General features: G+C 39.5%; 1 protein-coding gene across 2 annotated transcripts in view; it reads left to right on the top strand.

Moving 5' to 3' along the window:
* The window catches only part of PTPRG (protein tyrosine phosphatase receptor type G), a 743,582-nt gene that overhangs the window by 179,792 nt on the left and 543,228 nt on the right, over positions 1-20,562 (top strand). For both annotated transcript variants that reach the window (XM_023200598.2, XM_023200591.2), the window contains exon 2: positions 10,152-10,256. In XM_023200598.2, coding sequence (XP_023056366.1) covers positions 10,152-10,256 — 105 coding nt within the window. The remainder of the gene's footprint in view (positions 1-10,151; positions 10,257-20,562) is intronic.

Raw genomic sequence — 20,562 nt, 5'->3', positions numbered from 1 at the left:
TAAGCAGATGTTGAGTGTTGGAGGTGGAGTAGATAATTTGCTGACCAGAAGCACAAAGCTCGGGGAATAGACGACAATGGGCTATTGAGTGGCTGACCAGCCAGTGTTCAGGTGGTTTCTTCAACCTGGCTCTGGAAGTCGGAGGTCTTTGGGTTTACTCGGGGGGAAGTTTTGGAATCAGGTCTACCCCTGTCATGATACAATGTTTTAAGCAAAGGGGTGTCATGGTTGGAGTGTCCCCTGTATTTGATCCCCAGACTCAGGCCCTAGGGCTTGTGCATTCAGGGTGTTTACTACCATCTACCAGGTTTGGGGATTATCTTGGTGGATATTTTTGTTATTGTGAAGCTTACTCATTTCCAAGTTCTGGATTTATTAATCACCTGCTTGCTGCTGGCACATTTTGCTAGAGGTGGTGGATATGCTGAGGTTTTAAAATGGGTACCCAACCACATTTAAATACGGCTTTTGTCCATTTCTATTAAAAAAAAAAAAAAAAAACTTATTTCGACGTTTCACATGGAATATGTAGGTAAAAATGACTCAACTGTATAAAAGGCCTATGTTACAAAGCTTATTTCTCACGGATGAAAATGTGAGAATTTTCACTTTCTTATTTGCTTCCTTAACTCAAGTTGTAACTTAATGCTTGTTTCTTCATTTTTATTTTATTTTTGAGACAAGGGCCTGTGGCCCAGGCTGGAGTGCAGTGGTGCTATCACGGCTCGTGGCAACCTCGGACTCCTGGGCACAAGTGATCCTCCCACCTCAGCCTCCTGAATAGCTGGAACCACCTTGCCTGGCTAATTTTTATTTTTATTTTTGTAGAGATGGGGTTTTGCTTTGTTGCATTTTTTTTCCCTTTTTCTTTTTCTTTCTTTCTTTCTTTTTTTTTTTTTTTGTAGCAATGGGGTCTTGCTTTTTTTTTTTTTTTTTTGTAGTGATGGGGTCTTGCTTTGTTGCCTAGACTGGTCACAAACTCCTGGGATCAAGCTATCCTCCCTGCTTGGCCTTCCCAAGTAATGGGACTTGGCCTATTTTAAAAAAAAGTTTGTTGTTGTTGTTTTTTTTTTAAGGCTAGTCAAGTGAAGCAGTGGGAATGGAGAAAGAACAAAGAAATCTGTTACTGGTTGTGATCAATTTGATACATATTTCTGGTTGGCTTGGAAGTGACTTTCTTATTTATAGACAATAACCAAAGTTTGTGTAGTTGTAATTGGAGGTTAGAAAAATCACTCCATATTTTACTGCTAATAATATTGGGAACATGATTTTATCTTAGACAATTGCCAATAGTGGTGGAAAGACTAACCTAGACAACTTCTTTCTTTTGGAATTGTTACATTTTTAGTTTTATGAGGCTCATGGAGAAATTTTTCACTTGTGATGTTTATTTACCTTTGAGCAAGTAGAGTAGCTATTCATATTAACTCACAGATATTTTTATGATGCCTAAAATTTAATTTTGTGAAGAACAGTTGTGGTATAGTGTCAGTTATAGAGGATTGAGAGTAATATCTGGTTCAGACCTGTGTGTTCTTGTGTAAGTAACATCCCTTTTCTGAATAATTGTATCTAAGCTACAGGACTATTGGGAGAATTACATGAGCTTGTGTATTGATGGTAATTTTAATGATACCTTCCTCATAGGCAATAATTGACTTGCTTAGTAAATAACTTATTGGGCCAGGCCATGGGAGCAAACTCAGATGGCCCTAGGGACTCTTTAAGAAATATAAATGAACAAGTGGGACTGGGTGGAGAAGGCACCTAGCTGGATATTCATGACTCTTCTCTAAAGAGCTACCTGCTATTCACATAGCATATTGTTGCCATTTGGGAACATGACCCAGCTCTCCCATTAAAAAAAAAATGAAAATACAGATATTGGTGTTCTCTCCTGGAGTTTTCCACACTGGCAACTAATGAAATACACATACACCCATGCATACATGTACAGTGGGTGAAACAAAAGTTCAGATGGGTGGCCGCGTTCAGCATGGTGGCCACCAGCATGCAATCTCTCTGCTGTTTGCCTTTTCTGTTGGCCATTAAAGATTTAAAGAGATGCCCCAGCTGTAAAATGGAAAGTACAGGTTTGTGGCATTTGATATTACCCCAACACTGTCTGTCACTGATCTTCATTTTCCTGATAATACTATAGAATCAGGAGACTTGATTCCTTCAGAATCAAACAGTAGTAAAATGATCTGAAAGAAGGATCTTTTTATTTCTGTCTGATATTTGATGCTACGAGCCCAATTTTTTTTAGGAAGGTGCCTCCGAGAAAGAGTGAACCGTGGTATTTTTCCAATTTTCATCACAAATGTATAATGAGTTCCATTATAAATCAGTTTTATAAGTATATCTTTTCTGAGATCTGTTGGAAGGTGTGTATTTTTTAATTTCTGAAGTTTTAAAACTGGGAGAGTTAATGGCAGAGGAATGACTCCAATGTTTTGTCCCTTTTAGCCCTTATTTATTTATTTTTAAAATAGATTCTGCCTTTTGTAACTGGCATTATTTAAGAGTAAAATAATAGAGGACTTCAGTATTTTGCTCTCTGCCTGGCTTAGCTCATTTTTACAACGCTGTTTTCTGTTTCTTTTTCCCTCTAGGATAGAGCATTGCTGTGTGATTCCTCTTTCCCTTGAATTGCCTCTGAGTTTTAGTAATTTATTTTGCTTAAAAAACATCATGGCTCTATATTAGGTCTTTTTATTCCTGTAAGATGATGAAAAAAACTTTTTATAGTTGAAACAGTAAGTATATTTGAATATGATAAAATAGGTAATCTACTGTAATATAATCTATTGTATTTGAGGTTAGCTCAGTATCACAAACAACTAGAAGGACCATTTGTAATGCCGTACTTAAAAAGGAACATACTTTTTGATTCTGCTTTTTGGGACACTCACTGAGCACATTTTACTGCAACTGATTGAAATACAGGCACAAAGGAAATCAGAGACTGATCAGAATATTTAATTACTTTTAACTATAATTTGATACTTTTGCCCATTGTAGGTACAAAAAAGATAAAGATTTATTCATTTTAGGCTATTGTGTGGGATTTAATGTTCTTAAATGCTCTTTAGAATTTAGAGAAAATTGCACTCGATGGAGATTTCACCATCCTTGAGGGATCTTTGTTTGTTGTATGTGCCATTAAAATAGATATAAAGAGCCTGCTTAACTACTTATCTGCCATTCTGGATATCTTCTTTCTAGATTGGAAAATGTGAGTGCTTGTTGCTTATTTTTAGTGGGCTTATTTTTTGACAGTATCTCTGGGAGAAGAACTAGGGCTCCGCATATGAGAGCGATCCAGCCATCACCCTGAGTAGTTTTCATTTTGGCACTGGAGAACCAGAATTTCTTTATTCTGATGTTTTCAATTTTAGATGGAAGCTGACCTATTCTCCCAGACTTCTAAGTCCTGTGGAATGACCTAGAATTGGGCATACAGTTAAGGAGAAATACCCTTATGTGTTACTACACTGTTTTGCTTTGATTACAGGATGTGCAGCCGTATTGTAGATGGAACTTGGGGATGTTCTCATCACAGACTCACTCTGCTTTCACCTTTGTGTAACCTTTGTCATATAATCACTTTTCCCTGTAGGAGATAATGACATAGCAGAAGTCAAGTGGACCATGGCTGGTTCAATACAGTAAGGTGAACCAGTGTTGTGGACGAATGCTGGGGTTATTTTGGGATCCTTTGTGGCCGCGTATCTTCCTTTCTTGGTGGACACCTCAGACTTTCATTCACATTCATATATAGAAATGCATATGTAAATGGACCACCTTTGTCAAAAACAGTAAGACATTCGTTGTACTCTAATTTCAATCATGCATTTGCAATCTTGTAGGAAAAATATTCTCTATGGATATATTATGTAACAACATTTATTCATAGTCAGTATAGACTCAGTGACCCTTTCATCTCTCTGAGAGTAAAACTTAAGAAAAAAACATCTATGTTAAGAATGCTGTTTCATGTGGTATTCAGAGGAGCCGGGCTGTTTGTATGAAAAATGTTGAGCCTGCAAATTAACACAGAAGAGTTAACATAGCTTGCAAGTCTTTTTTTCCCCGCAAGTCAATATTTCTGTGAAACACTGAGAGTAAGGATTACACAGAATCCTCCTGAAGACACAGTTAAGGCAGATGGGATACACATCTGCTTTTTTATTCTAGAATAAAAACATTTATTCTTATAAACTATGTCCGGTGGCTCTGGGAAATTAAATAAGGCACATAGGAAACAGTTGCGTTGATAGCTTCAGTAGTAGGCGACTCTTAGGATATTTTTATAGGAAGAAATTGGGCCTTTGGGTCTGGAAAAATTTTTATCTTTTTTTGCTTCAGGCTGGAAATGAAGTAGGCTCAGCAGAAGTTCTGAGAAGAGATAGAGTTTATGGAAACTCCCTGATGAAAATACCTGTCACTCATTTAGCTCTCTGCCTAGCAACCAACTTAAGATTCTTCCTGCTGAGTGAGACATAAGCATCATTGGCTAGTTAATACTATTGGTTTTGAAATTTCCACTTTTATCTTGTCAAAATTGAGAGACTCAAGTTTTCCTGTGTGATGGGAGTCACTGTATTCTTCCTTTCTAAACCCATTTCATTATTACACTATTCAGACTACTTAAATTTGATATTCCTGATGCCCAGGTCTGTCAGCCCATGGGGGGGTCTGTGTGTGTGTGTGTGTGTGTGTGTGTGTTGGTTAAAATGTCACTAGAGATGACCTCTTTGAGGAGGAGAATGCAGCAATATACAGCATATACTGCTGGGCTTCCCTGTGTCTTACATAACTAATATTCCAATTTTTTGCTGTGCTGTAACATGACTAAAAGTCCTCCTAAGCTTTTCACTGAAAAATGACTTCCCCTCCATAAACCATAGTGGGCTTGGTGCTGTAGCACTTGGTAGAATATATGTTTGCATAACACCATGTCCTCCCTCTTGTTATTCACATGATAACCATAGGCAGATTTACACTTATTGTCTGTTCTGAAGAGTGAAACTACATATTTTCATAAGCATGCTCCATTTTTAATTGTGTAATTAAGTTGCTGACATAAGCAAGTATGCAATTTCACATTAAGGTGAGTATCTGTAAAGGCATTCATTTGCATAATTTAATTTTCTGCACAGAAGATATTGAAAATCAATAGCATGATTCATAGGCATACCATATCATTGCCACGCCGCCTTTGGTTGTCTGTTTGAGCTTAGGAGAGTACAAAGAGTATTAAAATTGATTAAATTTTGGTGTGCTGACTCTGTGTCTTTACTTGGGAACCACAGACTGTTTCTATTTGCAAATCACTGCTCCTTGCCAATAAAATATTAAGTTGTTTAATATACTCTATATATACTTTTTGACTGCTGTTCAAATAATAGTTTTAAAACTTGGTTTTTAAAAAAGATCACCTCATCATCGATTAAAATACATTTGAGGAGAGGACTTAAAATGTTGTCTTAGTTTAAATTATGTGAGTGCCAGTAAGAAAGATAATTAGTCCTCAGACATTTTTGTTGTGTGAACATCATAGAGTGTACTTAACAAACCTAGATGGAATAGCCAGCCCACTACACACCTGGACCATATGGTGTAGCCTAATGCTGCTAGGTCACAAACCTGTACAACATGTTACTGTCCTGGATACTGTAGGTAATTGTAGCACAATGGTAAGTATCTGTGTATGTAAACAAACATATCGGAACACATAAAAGGTACCGTAGACCAGGCGTGGTGGCTCACGCCTGTAATCCCAGCACTTGGTGAGGCCGAGGTGGGCGGATCACGAGGTCAGGAGTTCAAGATCAGCCTGGCCAACATAGTGAAATTCTGTCTCTACTAAAAATAAAAAAATTAGCTGGTGCGCAGCTGTGATCCCAGCTACTCGAGAGGCTGAGGCAGGAGAATTTTCTGGCCTGAACCTGGGAGGCAGAGGTTGTGGTAAGCTGAGATCCTGCTACTGCATTCCAGCCTGGATGACAAAGTGAGACTCTGCCTGAAAAAAAAAAAAAAAAAAAAAAAACTTAAGTACAGTGAAAAACACCTTTATAGTCTTATGGCTCAGCATCATATATGCAGTTTTTCATTGACTGAAATTTTATCACGTGGCACATTACTTGATTATGCTCTTACAGATAGGGGAGGGGGAGAAGTCACATTATTGACATAGATGGAATAAAAAGGAAAACTAATATAGTCACTTTTAGTGAGTAGTTAAAAAATAAAATATGGTGCGAGGGTTAAAAGTCCTGCCCTTTTCATTTCTGAACAATTGCCTCCCAAAAGAAATGCTTATTTGTCACTCAGGGCCATCTCCTTTTTGCTTCATGTATTAAGTGCTGTTTCTGATAGGTGGGTAGTGGCTAGAGAGTCAGTGAGGTTCTGGGTGGTGGTTTTGTCTGTGGCTTATGTAAACACTCACATAACATACATAGATAACAGATTTTCTTATCATCACTAACCTCTAGACCACAGAAACCATCAGCTGTTTTATCTTTTATGTGTTCATTCAATCCCTTTTTTTTTTGAGATGGAGTGTTGCTCTGTCGCCAGATCTTGGCTCACTGCAACCTCTGCCTCCCGGGTTCAAGTGATTCTCCTGCCTCAGCCTCCCGAGTAGCTGGGACTACAGGCGCGTCACCATGTCCAGCTAATTTTTGTATTTTTAGTAGAGACGAGGGTTCCCCATGTTGGCCAGGATGGTCTCGATCTCTTGACCTCGTGATCCGCCCACCTCGGCTTCCCAAAGTGTTGGGATTGCAGGCATGAGCCTTGCGCCTGGCTGCCATTCCCTCGCTGTTGATGAACACATACCATGCGCTGAGTTCCATTGTGAGTAGTAGGTTGACAGTAATAGTTCAGGAATATGCCTGTGCCCTATTTCCAGGGAGCTTAGAGCCCTTCATACGCCATGCAGCATGCCCTTGAGAAGCCAGTTTTCCTGCCCATTCTGACCTTGCTGTGAAAAACTCACATTGTACCTCAATACTTTGGGTAGTGTGAGGAAGACAATATTAACTTACCTTCCTTGGGATGGCTCTGTCCCTCTGTTACCTCTTGTTGTATGTAGCAGAACCGTACCTTTTACTTCTGTCTTAAGTGAATTACGTTTAGTCAGGCAGTCCTGCTGCTCAAGTCCAATTCCTTATACCACAGTGTGATGTATATGTGTGTCTGGGGTGAAGTCCAAAGCATAGGGTTGGTTGGTTGGTTTTAAAGTAGCCCAGGGTTAAGAGTCAGAGCTCTAGTACAACAATGGCCTTTTATGGATAGAGAAATTGATGACCAGGAGTTCAAGTGATGGTTTAAAGCACATCATTGGTGTCATTTGAGGATCTTTTTTTGTACAAAAGACAGAAAAATGTGCTTTAGCAGGTAAAACTGGTCCCTGTAACTATAGACCCTAAGAGAGGGCTAGCTTCAAATTAGCTTTGTCTAGGGTTTCAATATTTTATTTTAGTTATTTTATTTAACTTTGTTTATTTTTTTGTTTTGTTTTGTTTTGTTTTTGAGACAAGGTCTCACTCTGTTGCCCAGGCTGGAGTGCAGTGGCACAGTCACGGCTCACTTGAGCCTCCCTGGCTCACGCTGTTGTCCCACCTTAACCAGCCAAGTAGCTGGAACTACAGACATGTGCCACCACACATGCTAATTTTTTTATTTTTTTGTAGTGACAGGGTTTCGCCTTGTTGCCCAGGCTGGCAGGGTTTAAATTTTGTCAACAGAATTGATTTTTTGGTTGCCCTGGCTTGGTTCTATTTTTAAGGTTCTCTGTTAATCCCTTACTTGGTCGTCAACCACCCCCGCTGAGGCTTCCACCTTGTCTGATACCTTGAGGAAGAAAGAAGAATCTCTGTCATTGGCCAGTGTGCCCATACCTGAATGCATCACTGGGGCCACGAGAATGGTTGAAAGTGATTGTCTGGCTTAAAGCGAACAAGGCTCACCCCTAGAGCTAACATTGGTGGTGACAGGGATTAGCTGTCTAACGTGTGACACACAGCTAGCTAGAGTGGGGATATGATTACTACAAAACAGGTCATCTACAGCAAATTTCCCCTATGTTGTCACGCACTAAAAAGCACTAGGGCGGGGTGCAGCGGCTCATGCCTGCTATCCCAACACTTTGGGAGGACCAGGTGAGAAGGTTGCATGAGCCCAGGAGTTTGAGCTCAGCCTGGGCAACACAGGGAGACCCTGTCTCTACAAAAATAAAAAAACAGCTGAGCATGGTGGCGTGCGCCTATGGTCCCAGCCAGTCAAGAGCCTACGTTGGGAAGATTGCTTAAGCCCGGGAGTTAAGACTGCAGTCAACCATGATCTTGCTACTGCACTCTACTGTTTGACAGAGCAAGACCCTGTTTCAAAAAAAAACAAAAACAAAAGCAGTATATGCCCAATGCTGAGTTAGGTGCTCTGCTCACCATAACTTGTGTTATCTTTATAACAGTCTTAGAAGGCTGGTATTTTTAGGTTCATTATACAGTCAAGGAAATTGAGGCTCAACCACTTACCCTAATGGAAGCCACATTTATTACTAACATAGTCAAGACATGTTTTACTCACGGTTTTGATGGACAGAGGAAGGATTAATGGGGAATAATTATTTGTAGAATGGTTTGGATGGAAGGCATCTAAACCTTCCTTGGACTTGAAAAATGAGTGGAAGCTTAGAATTTGACACAAATTCTTTGAGGAGCAATGAGCAGACAAATGACATCAGGTTTACTTTTTAGGTGTGTATTGAGAATTTGTAGGATTCTTATTTCCCTCTAAAGGGCTCATCTCTGTGGAATACCTTTGTTCAAGCATTACATCTTTTAATGCTAGTCTTTTTAATTGAAGTGTAAGCATGAAGTACTTCACAGGTTTCTTAATTTTTCTTCATGACTTTCACATTGTTGGAAAGGCTAATGCTATCATGGCGATATTATTCCATTGGCTAATTTGGAATACAGAATGTGTTGTGTTTTCCTGGTCCCATCATTGTCTTCAGTTGAATATACAGCTTCCCAAAACTTTCTTAAAATTTTTTTCTCTCTTTGAGAGCACGCTTGCTTTTGTTTGGGTACATTTAAATGTTATCATTGTCAGCTGGGGTATATTGTTTGCGTATAATTCCATTTCATTTTGGATTTTGGGCACCTGTGATATATTTGGCTTCCTACCCATCAGTGTTTTCAGGTGTGGGCTCACAACAAAAGAAATCTGCATCCATGAGGTAGCTGGGAAGAGAGGACTTTGACGAACGCTATAGCAGGCAGATGGAAGCTCTCCATAATGGGTGAGAGTAGTAGTTTTGCCGTTGCTTGGTGGATTGAACTGATTTTGAGATTTCAAATATACATCACTAATCAGTGTTTCTTTTCTGGGCGTTGTGGGCTTTGGAGACTTTCTTGTTTCGTATCTTCTGGCACCACAGGTGACTGTTAGTGGCCGGAAGGATGTGGAAGACTGGTACTAATCACAAGGAGTCACCTAGGTTTCAGATTGTGCTGTGTTTGGGTGGCAGAAGCCCTGGCTTTGATGAAGGGATGCTTGAGTCTGGTTTTCTCATCTACTGCATGCCTACTGTGTGACCTGGGGCCACTTACTTTGTGTTTCTGCTCCCTAGTTCCTCCATCTGTAAAAGAGGTAGAATGACCCTGGCTCTGTAAAGATCAAATGGGGCCAGAGGGTCTTTACACACAGGTCATAAACTTACACATGCAGTTGGAACCGAAGTCTACCATGTATCTGTGACCTTCATCAAGTTCAAGTTCTTTCCGTTGTTGAAGCTTCAGTTTGCTTATCCATAAAAGGGCCCCATTATTGGGACCACTGTTTGTACTGCTTCATGGTGTTTTGCAGATCAAAGAAGATAATGTATATAAAGTGCTTAGTGTATTGCACTTCTTGGCACAAAGTAAAGGTTCTTCGTCAACGATTCCTAATGTTTATAAAATAATTTGTCTGGATTTTCCTATAGTTTTGTTTTTTTGTAAAATAAGTTGGTTCTAGTCAGTCATCCTAAGGACTATGATTGTACTCAGTCACCCAGTGGTGTTCATTTGACCCCCTTCCTATGTCCAGTGGGATGCTGCCTTTGTCTCATTGCGGGTCTCCCTCTCTTCCAGCGTTGACAGAAGGCTACGTTGGGGCCCTGCACGAGAATAGACACGGCAGCGCGGTGCAGATCCGCAGACGCAAGGCTTCAGGCGACCCGTACTGGGCCTACTCTGGTAAGTCCAGTTGCTCTGATGGAGGTCACACAGGCCAGTTAACATCCCATTCAACTCACTTGAAAGCACACTTTGAATCACTTTTACGCCTGAGTTCTGTTGGCTCAAATCTTTCGTAGTTCACTAAAAGTTGAAATATTCGAGCCTGTTTTCCCTCAAGGTTATAAGTACCTTAATTTATCTCTACCACCTGTTTCCTCAACCTGTTTTCCCCTCAATTTGCATTTATTTCTGAACTTTACTGTTAATGAGTTATTGTACCAAACTTATAATTTTCTAAAAGACGTAGTCTTGTCTTTTCTGTTTTTTCAGGGGCTGTGATTTCAGAGAGCAGAAAATATATGGCTAGTGTTGAGCTGCTAAATGTCTGCTAAACATTACAAACATCAGATATCAGAATGCTCTATTAGGCTCTAAGCCAAGAAATGCAACTTTATTTTTAAATCACATCTTGTTCTTTGAATACATTTTAGCTGTCTACTTGATGGTAATCTGCAGTCCTTTTCATTTTTATTTTTACTTTTACCCTTTGAGCTAGTGAAGGGAAAGAGCATTGTTCTAACTATGTTGAATGTTACATTGGAAATAATTTTCTTACATTTTAATGGAACAAAGATGAAGACCTAAAACTAGGTACAGACTTTTCCGGATTAGGCTTCCCACAACTCCCAAAATATGAGAGGTGGATTGTTAATTCTAGAAGAGATTTTTGATGCTCAAAAATATATGGAAAATGTATTACAGCTAATTAAGGAGGAATGCTTGAGTAAGATAGACCACTTTGGAAATTACTTTGGCACTGAATAATTCAAACTCCTTGTGTGAAAGAGCTTGGAGGCATGGAGTATTAGTCTTAATAATAAATCTAGGTATTATGCAATGTTGTTGCATATAGAACTGAAAGTATTCTTTTCATAATGATGCTCGGGTTTAAATCCTCAATTTCTCCCAGCAAATCCTGTTAAATTTATGTCAGTGTAAAATTTATAGGTCTGATCTTTAATTACACCTTATCTATTGGCTTTTTGCATCCTTTTGTCTATTGATAAATCTCCTGCCCCTGCATGGAGAATAGCCTATCTGTTTTGTTTTGCAGTGAACAGATAGTGATTCTGAAGTCTTCCATCACACACAGTACCTTGTGATTAGAATTATCTAATTAGAGGCTTTTTGTCACCATTTCTGATAAATGAAGGAAATTGGGAGATGAAAGCCAGAATTACATATATATAGCATCTTGCCAAGAAACCCAAAGAAAATTTATCATTTTGTACTCTGTGACTCTGACATCAGTCAGGAGGAGGCACAAAGTGGCCTGCTATTTACAGTTCATCAATTTAGAATAATAATGCTGTTAGTCAGGAAATTGGAAGTTACATCCCATTAGCATGTCCAATTGCAAATGGCAGTGAAGAGATGAAAGCCCTTAAACTTTTCCCATTATGTAGTTAAGAATGACCATAAGTGGTGCCATCTTTGTGATGGAGTGATTGTTGATGTCTTTAACTTTGGTAGACTTCAGAAGTCTCCATTTTGTATTTCTGGAATGCATTGTGTCTGAATTTGGGTATTGCCTCCAGAAGTAGGAAGGGCTTATTAGTTCAAATTCAAGAGTTGGCACACTTTTTCTGAAAAGATCAGGTAATAAACATCAAAAGCCTTATCGTCTTTGTTGCAACTACCCAACTCTGCCATTGTAGTTTAAAAGTACCCACTGACAGTTCTAGACAGACTGGCTGTGCTCTGATAAAAATTTACTTATGAAGACGGGAATTTGAATTTTATAATTTTCATGTGTCCGGAAATATTCTTCTTTTGATTTTTTTTCATTCATTAAAAAATATACAAACCATTCTTGCTTTGCAGGCTGTGCAAAAAAAGGTGGCTGGTTGGATAGAGTCCACAAGTTATAGTTTGTGAACCTTTGTTCTGGTTGATTTTTTTCCTAGAAATCAGATTAGGAGAGTCATTTGAGGAATCGCTTGGAAGGATGTGGACTGGTTTGGAAGAATGAATGAAGTCATTTGTTAGGCGTAAAGGACAAAATAAGAGTAAAAGAAGAATACAGTGGGACAGATATCAACTGATGGTATACAGTTCTTATGCTTGCAACAGTCCTTCCTGACAATTCGACAGTATCTATGGTTGGCTCATACTGACGTGATGCAGTATTGTTTCCCATGTCAAGAACGCTTGGAGTTCATCACAGACATTCCTTAGCATTTGACCAATGTATAAAAAAAGCCAGGAAGGAGTAAGAGTTGGGGCCTGCTACTTTGGGTGCATCAGACCAGCACCTTAAAACCACAGTAAATGAGAGGTGCGACTATTAGCTGCAGGCATAGTCCTCTAGATAAAAATGCTGCTTGAAAAGTGGGACTGACAAAAAAAAAGGCTCATTTTTTATGAGGGAAATGTTTCTAAATTTAGCAAAATGAAGCAAGCAGTTCCTGAAAGATTGCTTTGATACTCTAGATTTTAATCTCAGGCCTCAAATTCTCTGATTTGTTTTCTTTCCTCCTAAAATAATGCCATGAGTGCTTTAGGGGTGCAGTGTGTAAGTGTATGAATTTTGAAGTCATATAGACAAACCATAGTTCAAAGCGAAGGTTTGTTAATATCTTGATGATACTGGAAAACTGTGACGTGGGAATGATTAATAGCACTTCCCACATAGGATTGTTACAGGGATTCAGTGAGATGATGTTTGTGAAAACGTTAACATAGTCTCTGGCATGAAGTAAGTAGTTAATATTACTTCTTGCTTATTTTTGAGACTGTTATTATTACTTTTGCTGCAATTAATGTTGTTTTTGGAATTCACAAGTGTTGCAATTGACAGTGGGTGATGACTGGATAGTTCTGAGAGCTGAACAAGTTAGATTCTCTAAGCCATAATTCTCAAGGGGTGCCTATCTGGGATTTGAGAATGAGGGTTAAGCAGACTATCCTCAAGTTCAGCGGTCGGCAAACTACAAACTGCAGCTGTGTTTTGTAAAATAAATTCTATTGGAACACAAGCACACCCATCATGTTGCATATTATTTATGGCTGCTTTTGTGCTACAGTTGCAGAACTGAGTGGTTGTGAAAGAGACCTAGAATATTACTATTCCAGTAATATTGAAGATCTAGTAATATTGAATATCAAATATCTAGTAATGGTGAAAAGCCTAGAATATTACTATATCTGGCCTCTTACAGAAAAAGTTTGCTGGCCGGGTGCGGCGGCTAACGCCTGTAATCCCAGCACTTTGGGAGGCCGAGGCGGGCGAATCACAAGGTCAGGAGTTCGAGACCAGCCTAGCCAACATGGTGAAACCCCATCTCTATTAAAAATACAAAAATTAGCCGAGTGTGGTGGCAGGCACCTATAATCCCATCTACTTGGGAGGCTGAGGCAAGAGAATTGCTTGAACCCGGGAGGTGGAGGTTACAGTGGGCCAAGGTGGTGCCACGGTGTTCCAGCCTGGGTGACAGGGCAAGACTCTGTCTCAAAACAAACAAGTGAAACAAACAAACAAAAACTAAACAAACAAGGAAAATGTTTGTCAACTCCAGCTTATAGTAATATAGCTTGGGGTTTTAGCAGATGTTAGTCTGACTTACATGCAGAGCTGTTTCAGAAATTTGGAAGTGTTTTTTTTTTTTTTTGCCTTGCATTTCCCTTGAGCTGGAATATCCTCAGCATGTCTTCTAGGTAGCATCTTAGTTTTTCTGAGATCTTCCTTTTGGAAAGGACTTGGGAGGGGCAAAGATGAGTTTATTTTGGTGGTGTTGGTTGTTTCTGAGACAGGGTCTTGCTCTGTCGCCTAGGCTGGAATGCAGTGGTGCCATTTCGGCTCAATGCAACCTCTGCCTGCAGGGTTCAAGTGATTCTCCCATCTCAGCCTCACAAGCAGCTGGGAATACAGACATTCCCCACCATGCCCAGCTAATCTTTGTGTTCTTAGTAGAGATGGGGTTTCACCATGTTGGCCAGGCTGGTCTCGAACTCCTGACCTCAGGTGATCCGCCCACCTCAGCCTCCCAACATGCTAGGATTACAGGTGTGAGCCACTGCGACCAGCCAAAGATGAGTTTAGAGGTCAGTGCTGCAGGAAATGCATCAGAGAGATGAGTGGGTATTGGATTTTCTGGGGTGACTGCGTCCTCTTCCTTAGGTTGCTGTTGTATGAGTGGTTCTGGTGAACACTGCTGATCCTGTCATTCTCATAACATTCCCTTTCGGTCACTAAGGAGAGACAGGAACTTTTCAACTGTGGATAGCTTGCTTTTAGAATATTTGTCATGACCTTTTTTTTTTTTTTTAGGATATTGTCATGATAGTGGTTCATTAATATTAGTATAACTTTTCACTTCTCACTTTACGACTAGCCTACTTTATTTCCATTTCACTGCATCACCTTGGAAAATGCAAACACCTTATTTATGTTTGAAATCTTAAACTTTACCTTTATAGGCCTATCAGACAATGCCTTTGTGAATACCTGTAATTTTAGCATAGAGAACTATTTATTGAGGAACTTGGAGGTATGTATTAGCGTTCTCTTATGGTCGTTGGAAGATGCATTGTTTCTCTGGATCTTAATTTCATCTGCTAGTAAAAAAGGGGGACATAATCTCTGATTTTGACATGAAAACATCATAGAAGGTATGAAATGGAACACAAATATAAGTTATTGTTGACATAATAATAGCAATATAATTTGATGATTGCTTTGTATCTTTGGATTTCTTTTTCCTTGTACCAACATAGTAGGCAAAAAAGGGAATGAGTTATGTTTCATATAGAATTGTACTGAAAAAATGCAGTAGTTTAATAGTATCTTATTGGAAATAATAAAACTTTCTTTTCTATTAATTTTACTCAACTAAAGTATATTTCTGTCTTTCTTGGGGTGATGGTAGCTCATGAATTTTGGAGTTCTATAATTGTTGCACAAAGAGTAATACATGCTAGGCAGGTCGTCAATGCAGGAAAGAGAAATGAAAAATAAATCATAAAACTAGAGTAAGTTCAAGTAGAAGTTTGAGGCAGGCGGGCTGGCTTTCTTTCTTTCTTTCTTTCTTTCTTTCTTTCTTTCTTTCTTTCTTTCTTTCTTGTCTGTCTTTCTGTCTTTCTTTCTTTCTGTCTTTCTTTCTGTCTTTCTTTCTTGTCTTTCTTTCTGACTTTCTTTCTTTCTTTCTTTTTTGGAGATAGGACCTTGCTCTGTCACCCAGGCTGAAGTGCAGTGGCGCAATCTCGGCTCACTGCAACCCCGCCAAGCCCCACTTCCTGAGTTCAAGCAATTCTCACGCCTCAGCCTCTCAAGTGGCTGGGATTATAGGTGTTCACCACCACTCCCAGCTAATTTGTGTATTTTTAGTAGAGATGGGGTTTCACCATGTTGGCCAGGTTGGTCTTGAACTCCTGACCTCAGGTGATCTACCTGCCTCGGCCTCCGAAAGTGCTGGGATTTCAAGCGTGAGCCACCACACCTGACCAGAGGCATTTTTATATATAAAGTTATTTTCTCTCTTGCCCCTCAAAGACTGGAGAAAAACAGGTGGTAGTTTCTTCTCTTCTTCTACTTTTTTTTTTTTTTAAACTTAATTCTGTTTGGTTTTTCACATTTTTAATAATCTCTATCTGATTTTCCCCTGTGTAAAAATACCTTCTCAGAATCAGTACAAGGGGACCATTTCTTATTGTTAGAGAAATCCAAAATTGAAATAGTCAGTGACCAAAATTCCCCATAAGACATTTCTGGCATTGGGCTGGGTGAAGGTCAAGTAGGATTATTCTAAGAGGTATTCCTGCCATAGCGAGGGGCATCCATGGTCCTCTCCGACTGTCTTGGGATTTGATGATTTGCTCAGCTGTAATATGGAGATATAAGTGTGCATATCTGGCAGGATGACTTTGAGGATTAAAGGTAATATATATAGGCACCTGCAGTATGTACTTTTTGGCCTCCACCCTGGAGTAGAGTAGGTATTACCTATGTGGCTCTTCATTATATGCCATCTCACTACACTGTTCATATAAACATCTTGTTTTATAACACGCATGTGTGTGTCTGGGCTTGTGTCTCATTTCCCCGGCTAAATGTAGAATCCTTGAAGACAAGGATTACTGCTTGTAATTCCTTGTTTCTCCTGCAGCATGCCAGTTTATCTTGTTTTGTGCAGATTTGGTGCATGTTTTTCAAGTGGGCAAGTGGATAGATGGATAAATTAACTCAAGCCAGAGTCTGTCCTTGGGAATTTACTAAGGGGAGCCCTGCCATGAAATTCAGATAAATTAGTGGGTGATTTGCAAAAGGTTTCACTGTTGGATCCCTTTAAATAACAAGCTCCCCTGGTGAACTTAAGATATAATTAAATTCCTAAAATTACATTTTCATGCCTATTTTTAAGAATGTCTGTACAGGATAAAGCAAAATATACGTGCCTGCAGAAGTCAGCTTTTGTCATTAGAAGAATGGAAGGCTCTGTAGGAACTCGAAGTTGAATGTTAATATTGTCGTGTTATTTGCCTCTCTCCTAAAGCCGCCTCCAAAATCTCTTAAGGGAATCATTTCCTTAGAGACATTCTCTTCCTAATAGAGACCTCCTTCTTCTTCTTCTTCTTTTTGGTTTTGAGATGGAGTCTTGCCCTGTTGCCCAGATCTCAGCTCACTGCAACCTCCGCCTCCTGGGTTCAAGTTATTCTCCTGCCTCCACCTCCTGAGTATCTGGGATTACAGGCGTGTGCCACCACGCCCGACTAATTTTTGTATTTTTAGTAGAGTTGGGGTTTTGCCGTGTTAGCCAGACTGGTCTTGAACTCCTGACCTCAAGTGATCCACCCGTCTCGGCCTCCTATAGTGCTGGGATTACAGGCATGAGCCACCGTGCCCAGCCCCAACAGAGACCTTCTGAACAGAGGGAACCACAACACTGAGGAGGAATCAGCCTTGAGAGTCTTCCTCCACATCTCAGCTCAGAGGCTCCCTCTGCCTTGGTGCTTAGCCTGACTCATTTCTGCCTAAACTCCTCAGTCTCCCCTTTATTTATTTATTTTTACAACTAATTTCTATCTTTTCTACATATCCCGATTAATCTAACAATTTTAAAGTAGAAATTCTTTACTTATTTGTTTACCGCACTTACTAATTGTCTACTGTGTGCCAGATGTTGTGCTAAATGCGAAGCACCAGAGAAACTGCCCATAGAATTGCTGTTGCCAGATTCCAGTCTTCAAAGATGGGCAGGTGTTTGCCAGGACACACGTAGGCCTTGAGCATGGAGGACTCTGACAGTGACTAGAGAACCAGAAGCAGCTCAGAAGCTCTAGAGCATGTGGTGGGATGGACAAAGTTAAGGGCATAATGAAGAGGATTTGAGTTAGACTATGGAGAGCCTTAATGATATTATTCTACTAGTGAAGTAGAACTTCTTTCTAAGGGCGATAGGGAGTAATTAAAGAGCTTCACCTGGAATTGGAATACAGTTGGTTTTACGTTTAAGACCACTGTTTGTAGGGTTAAGGACTGGGCAGTGGGAGGAAGAGGGCAGGATGAAAAATGATGGGGCTGTATCACTGGGGATTTGAGAGGGAAAAGAAAAGAGCTCATGGGAATTCATTATCGTTTGTACAAGGAGGAGAAGGCAAAATGAATTGTGTAGGACTATCCCCAAGATGATTGAAGATGGCATTGTATTTGTTTTGAAGTGAGTAAATGAGGAGTGGTGGGTTGGTTGAAAAGATAAAGATTTTTAACGAGAACCTATTAAGATGTGTTACAGTGTTTTGTCTGCATTTCTTACGCCCTTTAGAGTTCATGCTCTTTGAAAAGAACCTTTGTAATTAGTCATCGTATTTCTCTGTTTTTACCTAAATGTTTTTGGATGGGAGGGTCTCAAGGTAGGGAACAAATTATAGAATAAACTGTTTCTTCCTACAGGTACTCTTTTTCTTTGATAGTTGATATGTGATTCCAAGGATAGATGCATGTAAGAAAAAACACATGTGGTCACACACTAATCAGAACTTTATGTACGAAAGAGAAAATGTGTTGCCATATGCTTAAGGTACCTTGAGAATTTTTCAGTACTTGGCCAAGTTTGGCGATTTTCTTTCCACTGTTTCAAAGACATTGTTATCTCTGCTTAGAGTTCTTTTCTTTTTTTTGAGACGGAGTCTTGCTCTGTCGCCCAGGCTGGAGTGCAGTGGCCAGATCTCAGCTCACTGCAAGCTCCACCTCCCGGGTTCACGCCATTCTCCTGCCTCAGCCTCCCAAAGTAGCTGGGACTACAGCCGCCCGCCACCTCGCTCGGCTAGTTTTTTGTATTTTTTAGTAGAGACAGGGTTTCACCGAGTTAGCTAAGATTGTCTTGATCTCCTGATCTTGTGATCCCCCCGTCTCAGCCTCCCAAAGTGCTGGGATTACAGGCGTGAGCCAACGCACCCGGCCTAGAGTTCTTTTCTTATTTTTTTTTTTAAACTTTAATCCTTGGCACCGGAGTTCTAAAGTTTCTTGGCATTTTCTCTCTGGAGGTAGTTTAACAAGTGTTTGTAAAGTTAATGGATGCTAATGTATTAATATATTATCAGAGGATGTGAATACATTCCCTAGGGGCCCTGTGACCCTTGGAAAAGTCTAGCAGTAAGATGAAACACTGTTCAGTACTGTGTTGGTATCAAGTGGTACATATCAATGGTAAAAATTTCAATTGTTGCTATGATGGGGCGTTTAAAACATGGGTAAATGGAATGCTGAGGGTTTGGGTTTTAAGGTGACTCTGAAGGTAGTGGGGTGATGGAGCCTTTTTAGAGGAGGGCTCTTGCACAATATCTGTGAAAATGTTACATATTGCTAGTCTTTCATCTGGCACTTCTGCTTCTCGGAATTTGTCTTTCTGAAACACGTGTGCATGTCTCCAAAGTAGCATTGTGTTTGACAGCCTAAGTGACCAAAATAGGGCATTGGGTAATTATAATACATGCTTACAATGAAATGCTTACTTGAACATCCACCAAAATGAAGGAGGTTGAACTACAAGATGTATTAAAATAATATGGATAATGTGGTCGCATTAATGAATAAAGCTGAAGAATCCAGAGACTACACCCAAAAGTTAATTGCAGTTGTCATTGAGAAATGAGAGCGATTGCCTTTTAATATTTATATTTCTATAATATTTAAACATTTTATAGAAGCATATCAAGAATATTTCAATTTCTTATACAAGTAGATACATAATATTTTTTAAATAACCTTTTTATTTTAGAATAGATGGCTAAATGGTATCAAATTCAGGCAGTTTTCTTTGTAACAATTTTGAAGGGGAGAGAAAAAAAGAAAAACCTTAAAGGGAAACCAGAAGGAAAGCAAAAACCTGTTTGTCTCTTTAATTGGCTGTATCTAAATTTTTTAGGTGAAACGTTTTCAGTGGCATTTCAAATTTTTATAAAATGCTGATATGAACCATGCAGAAATTAATGAACTGATATTGACTTAGTTTGAAATGAACATCAAGATTTATTGAGCAAAGCAGTAAATATTGACTCAGCCAAAAGATAAGGTCAATATTTACTTTGACATAACATAAATTCTAATATTCATTAATCTATAAATTTATTGCGTCAACACAAGGCATGCAGAGAGTTGTATATAAATATATTTTTTTCATATCTGTGATGGATCAAAGTCAAACGTCTTTTTTCCTGGTTATAAATTTGAAAGGACGATATTCTTTCCTTTGAAACTATCTTCTTTGGGGAGAGGGGTGTGCGCGTGGGTGGAAGGACATGATTAATTTAAAGGTTCAAAGGAAAAAATACACCTAGCTGAATACATGTATTATAATTGGAGCACAGTGATTCGCATGTGCTGTGTGATTTACGTAAGGGCTACCCATTTTCCTTTCTAACCTAACAAACTGTTCTCTTTCGTTACATCTGATCTGATTCATAAAGCCCACCCACTTTTTTTTCAGACAAGGTCTCACTCTGTCACCCAGGTTGAAGTGCCTGGGACTACAGGCGCGCACCACCACACCCAGCTAATTTTTGTAGAATTGGGGTTTCACTATGTTGGTCAGGCGGATCTCAAACTCCTGGGCTCAAGCAGTATTCCCGATTTAGCCTCTCAAAGTGCTGGAATACTGGCATGAGTCAGGGCACCCGGCTAAAACCCACCTTGTGATGATATAAAACAGGGGAACTTTCTGTCTTTCCCTCTGGATGCTGTTAAGCTACTTACTTAGAATTTTGTTTGGTAAATATATTGTTGGTGTATATCATACTTGATAATACTTTATTGGCTGAAATTTCCCAT

This window comes from Piliocolobus tephrosceles, chromosome 2, assembly GCF_002776525.5.
Source record: "Piliocolobus tephrosceles isolate RC106 chromosome 2, ASM277652v3, whole genome shotgun sequence".
Classification (NCBI taxonomy): domain Eukaryota; kingdom Metazoa; phylum Chordata; class Mammalia; order Primates; family Cercopithecidae; genus Piliocolobus; species Piliocolobus tephrosceles.
This window is presented reverse-complemented; position numbering and strand designations above follow the sequence as displayed.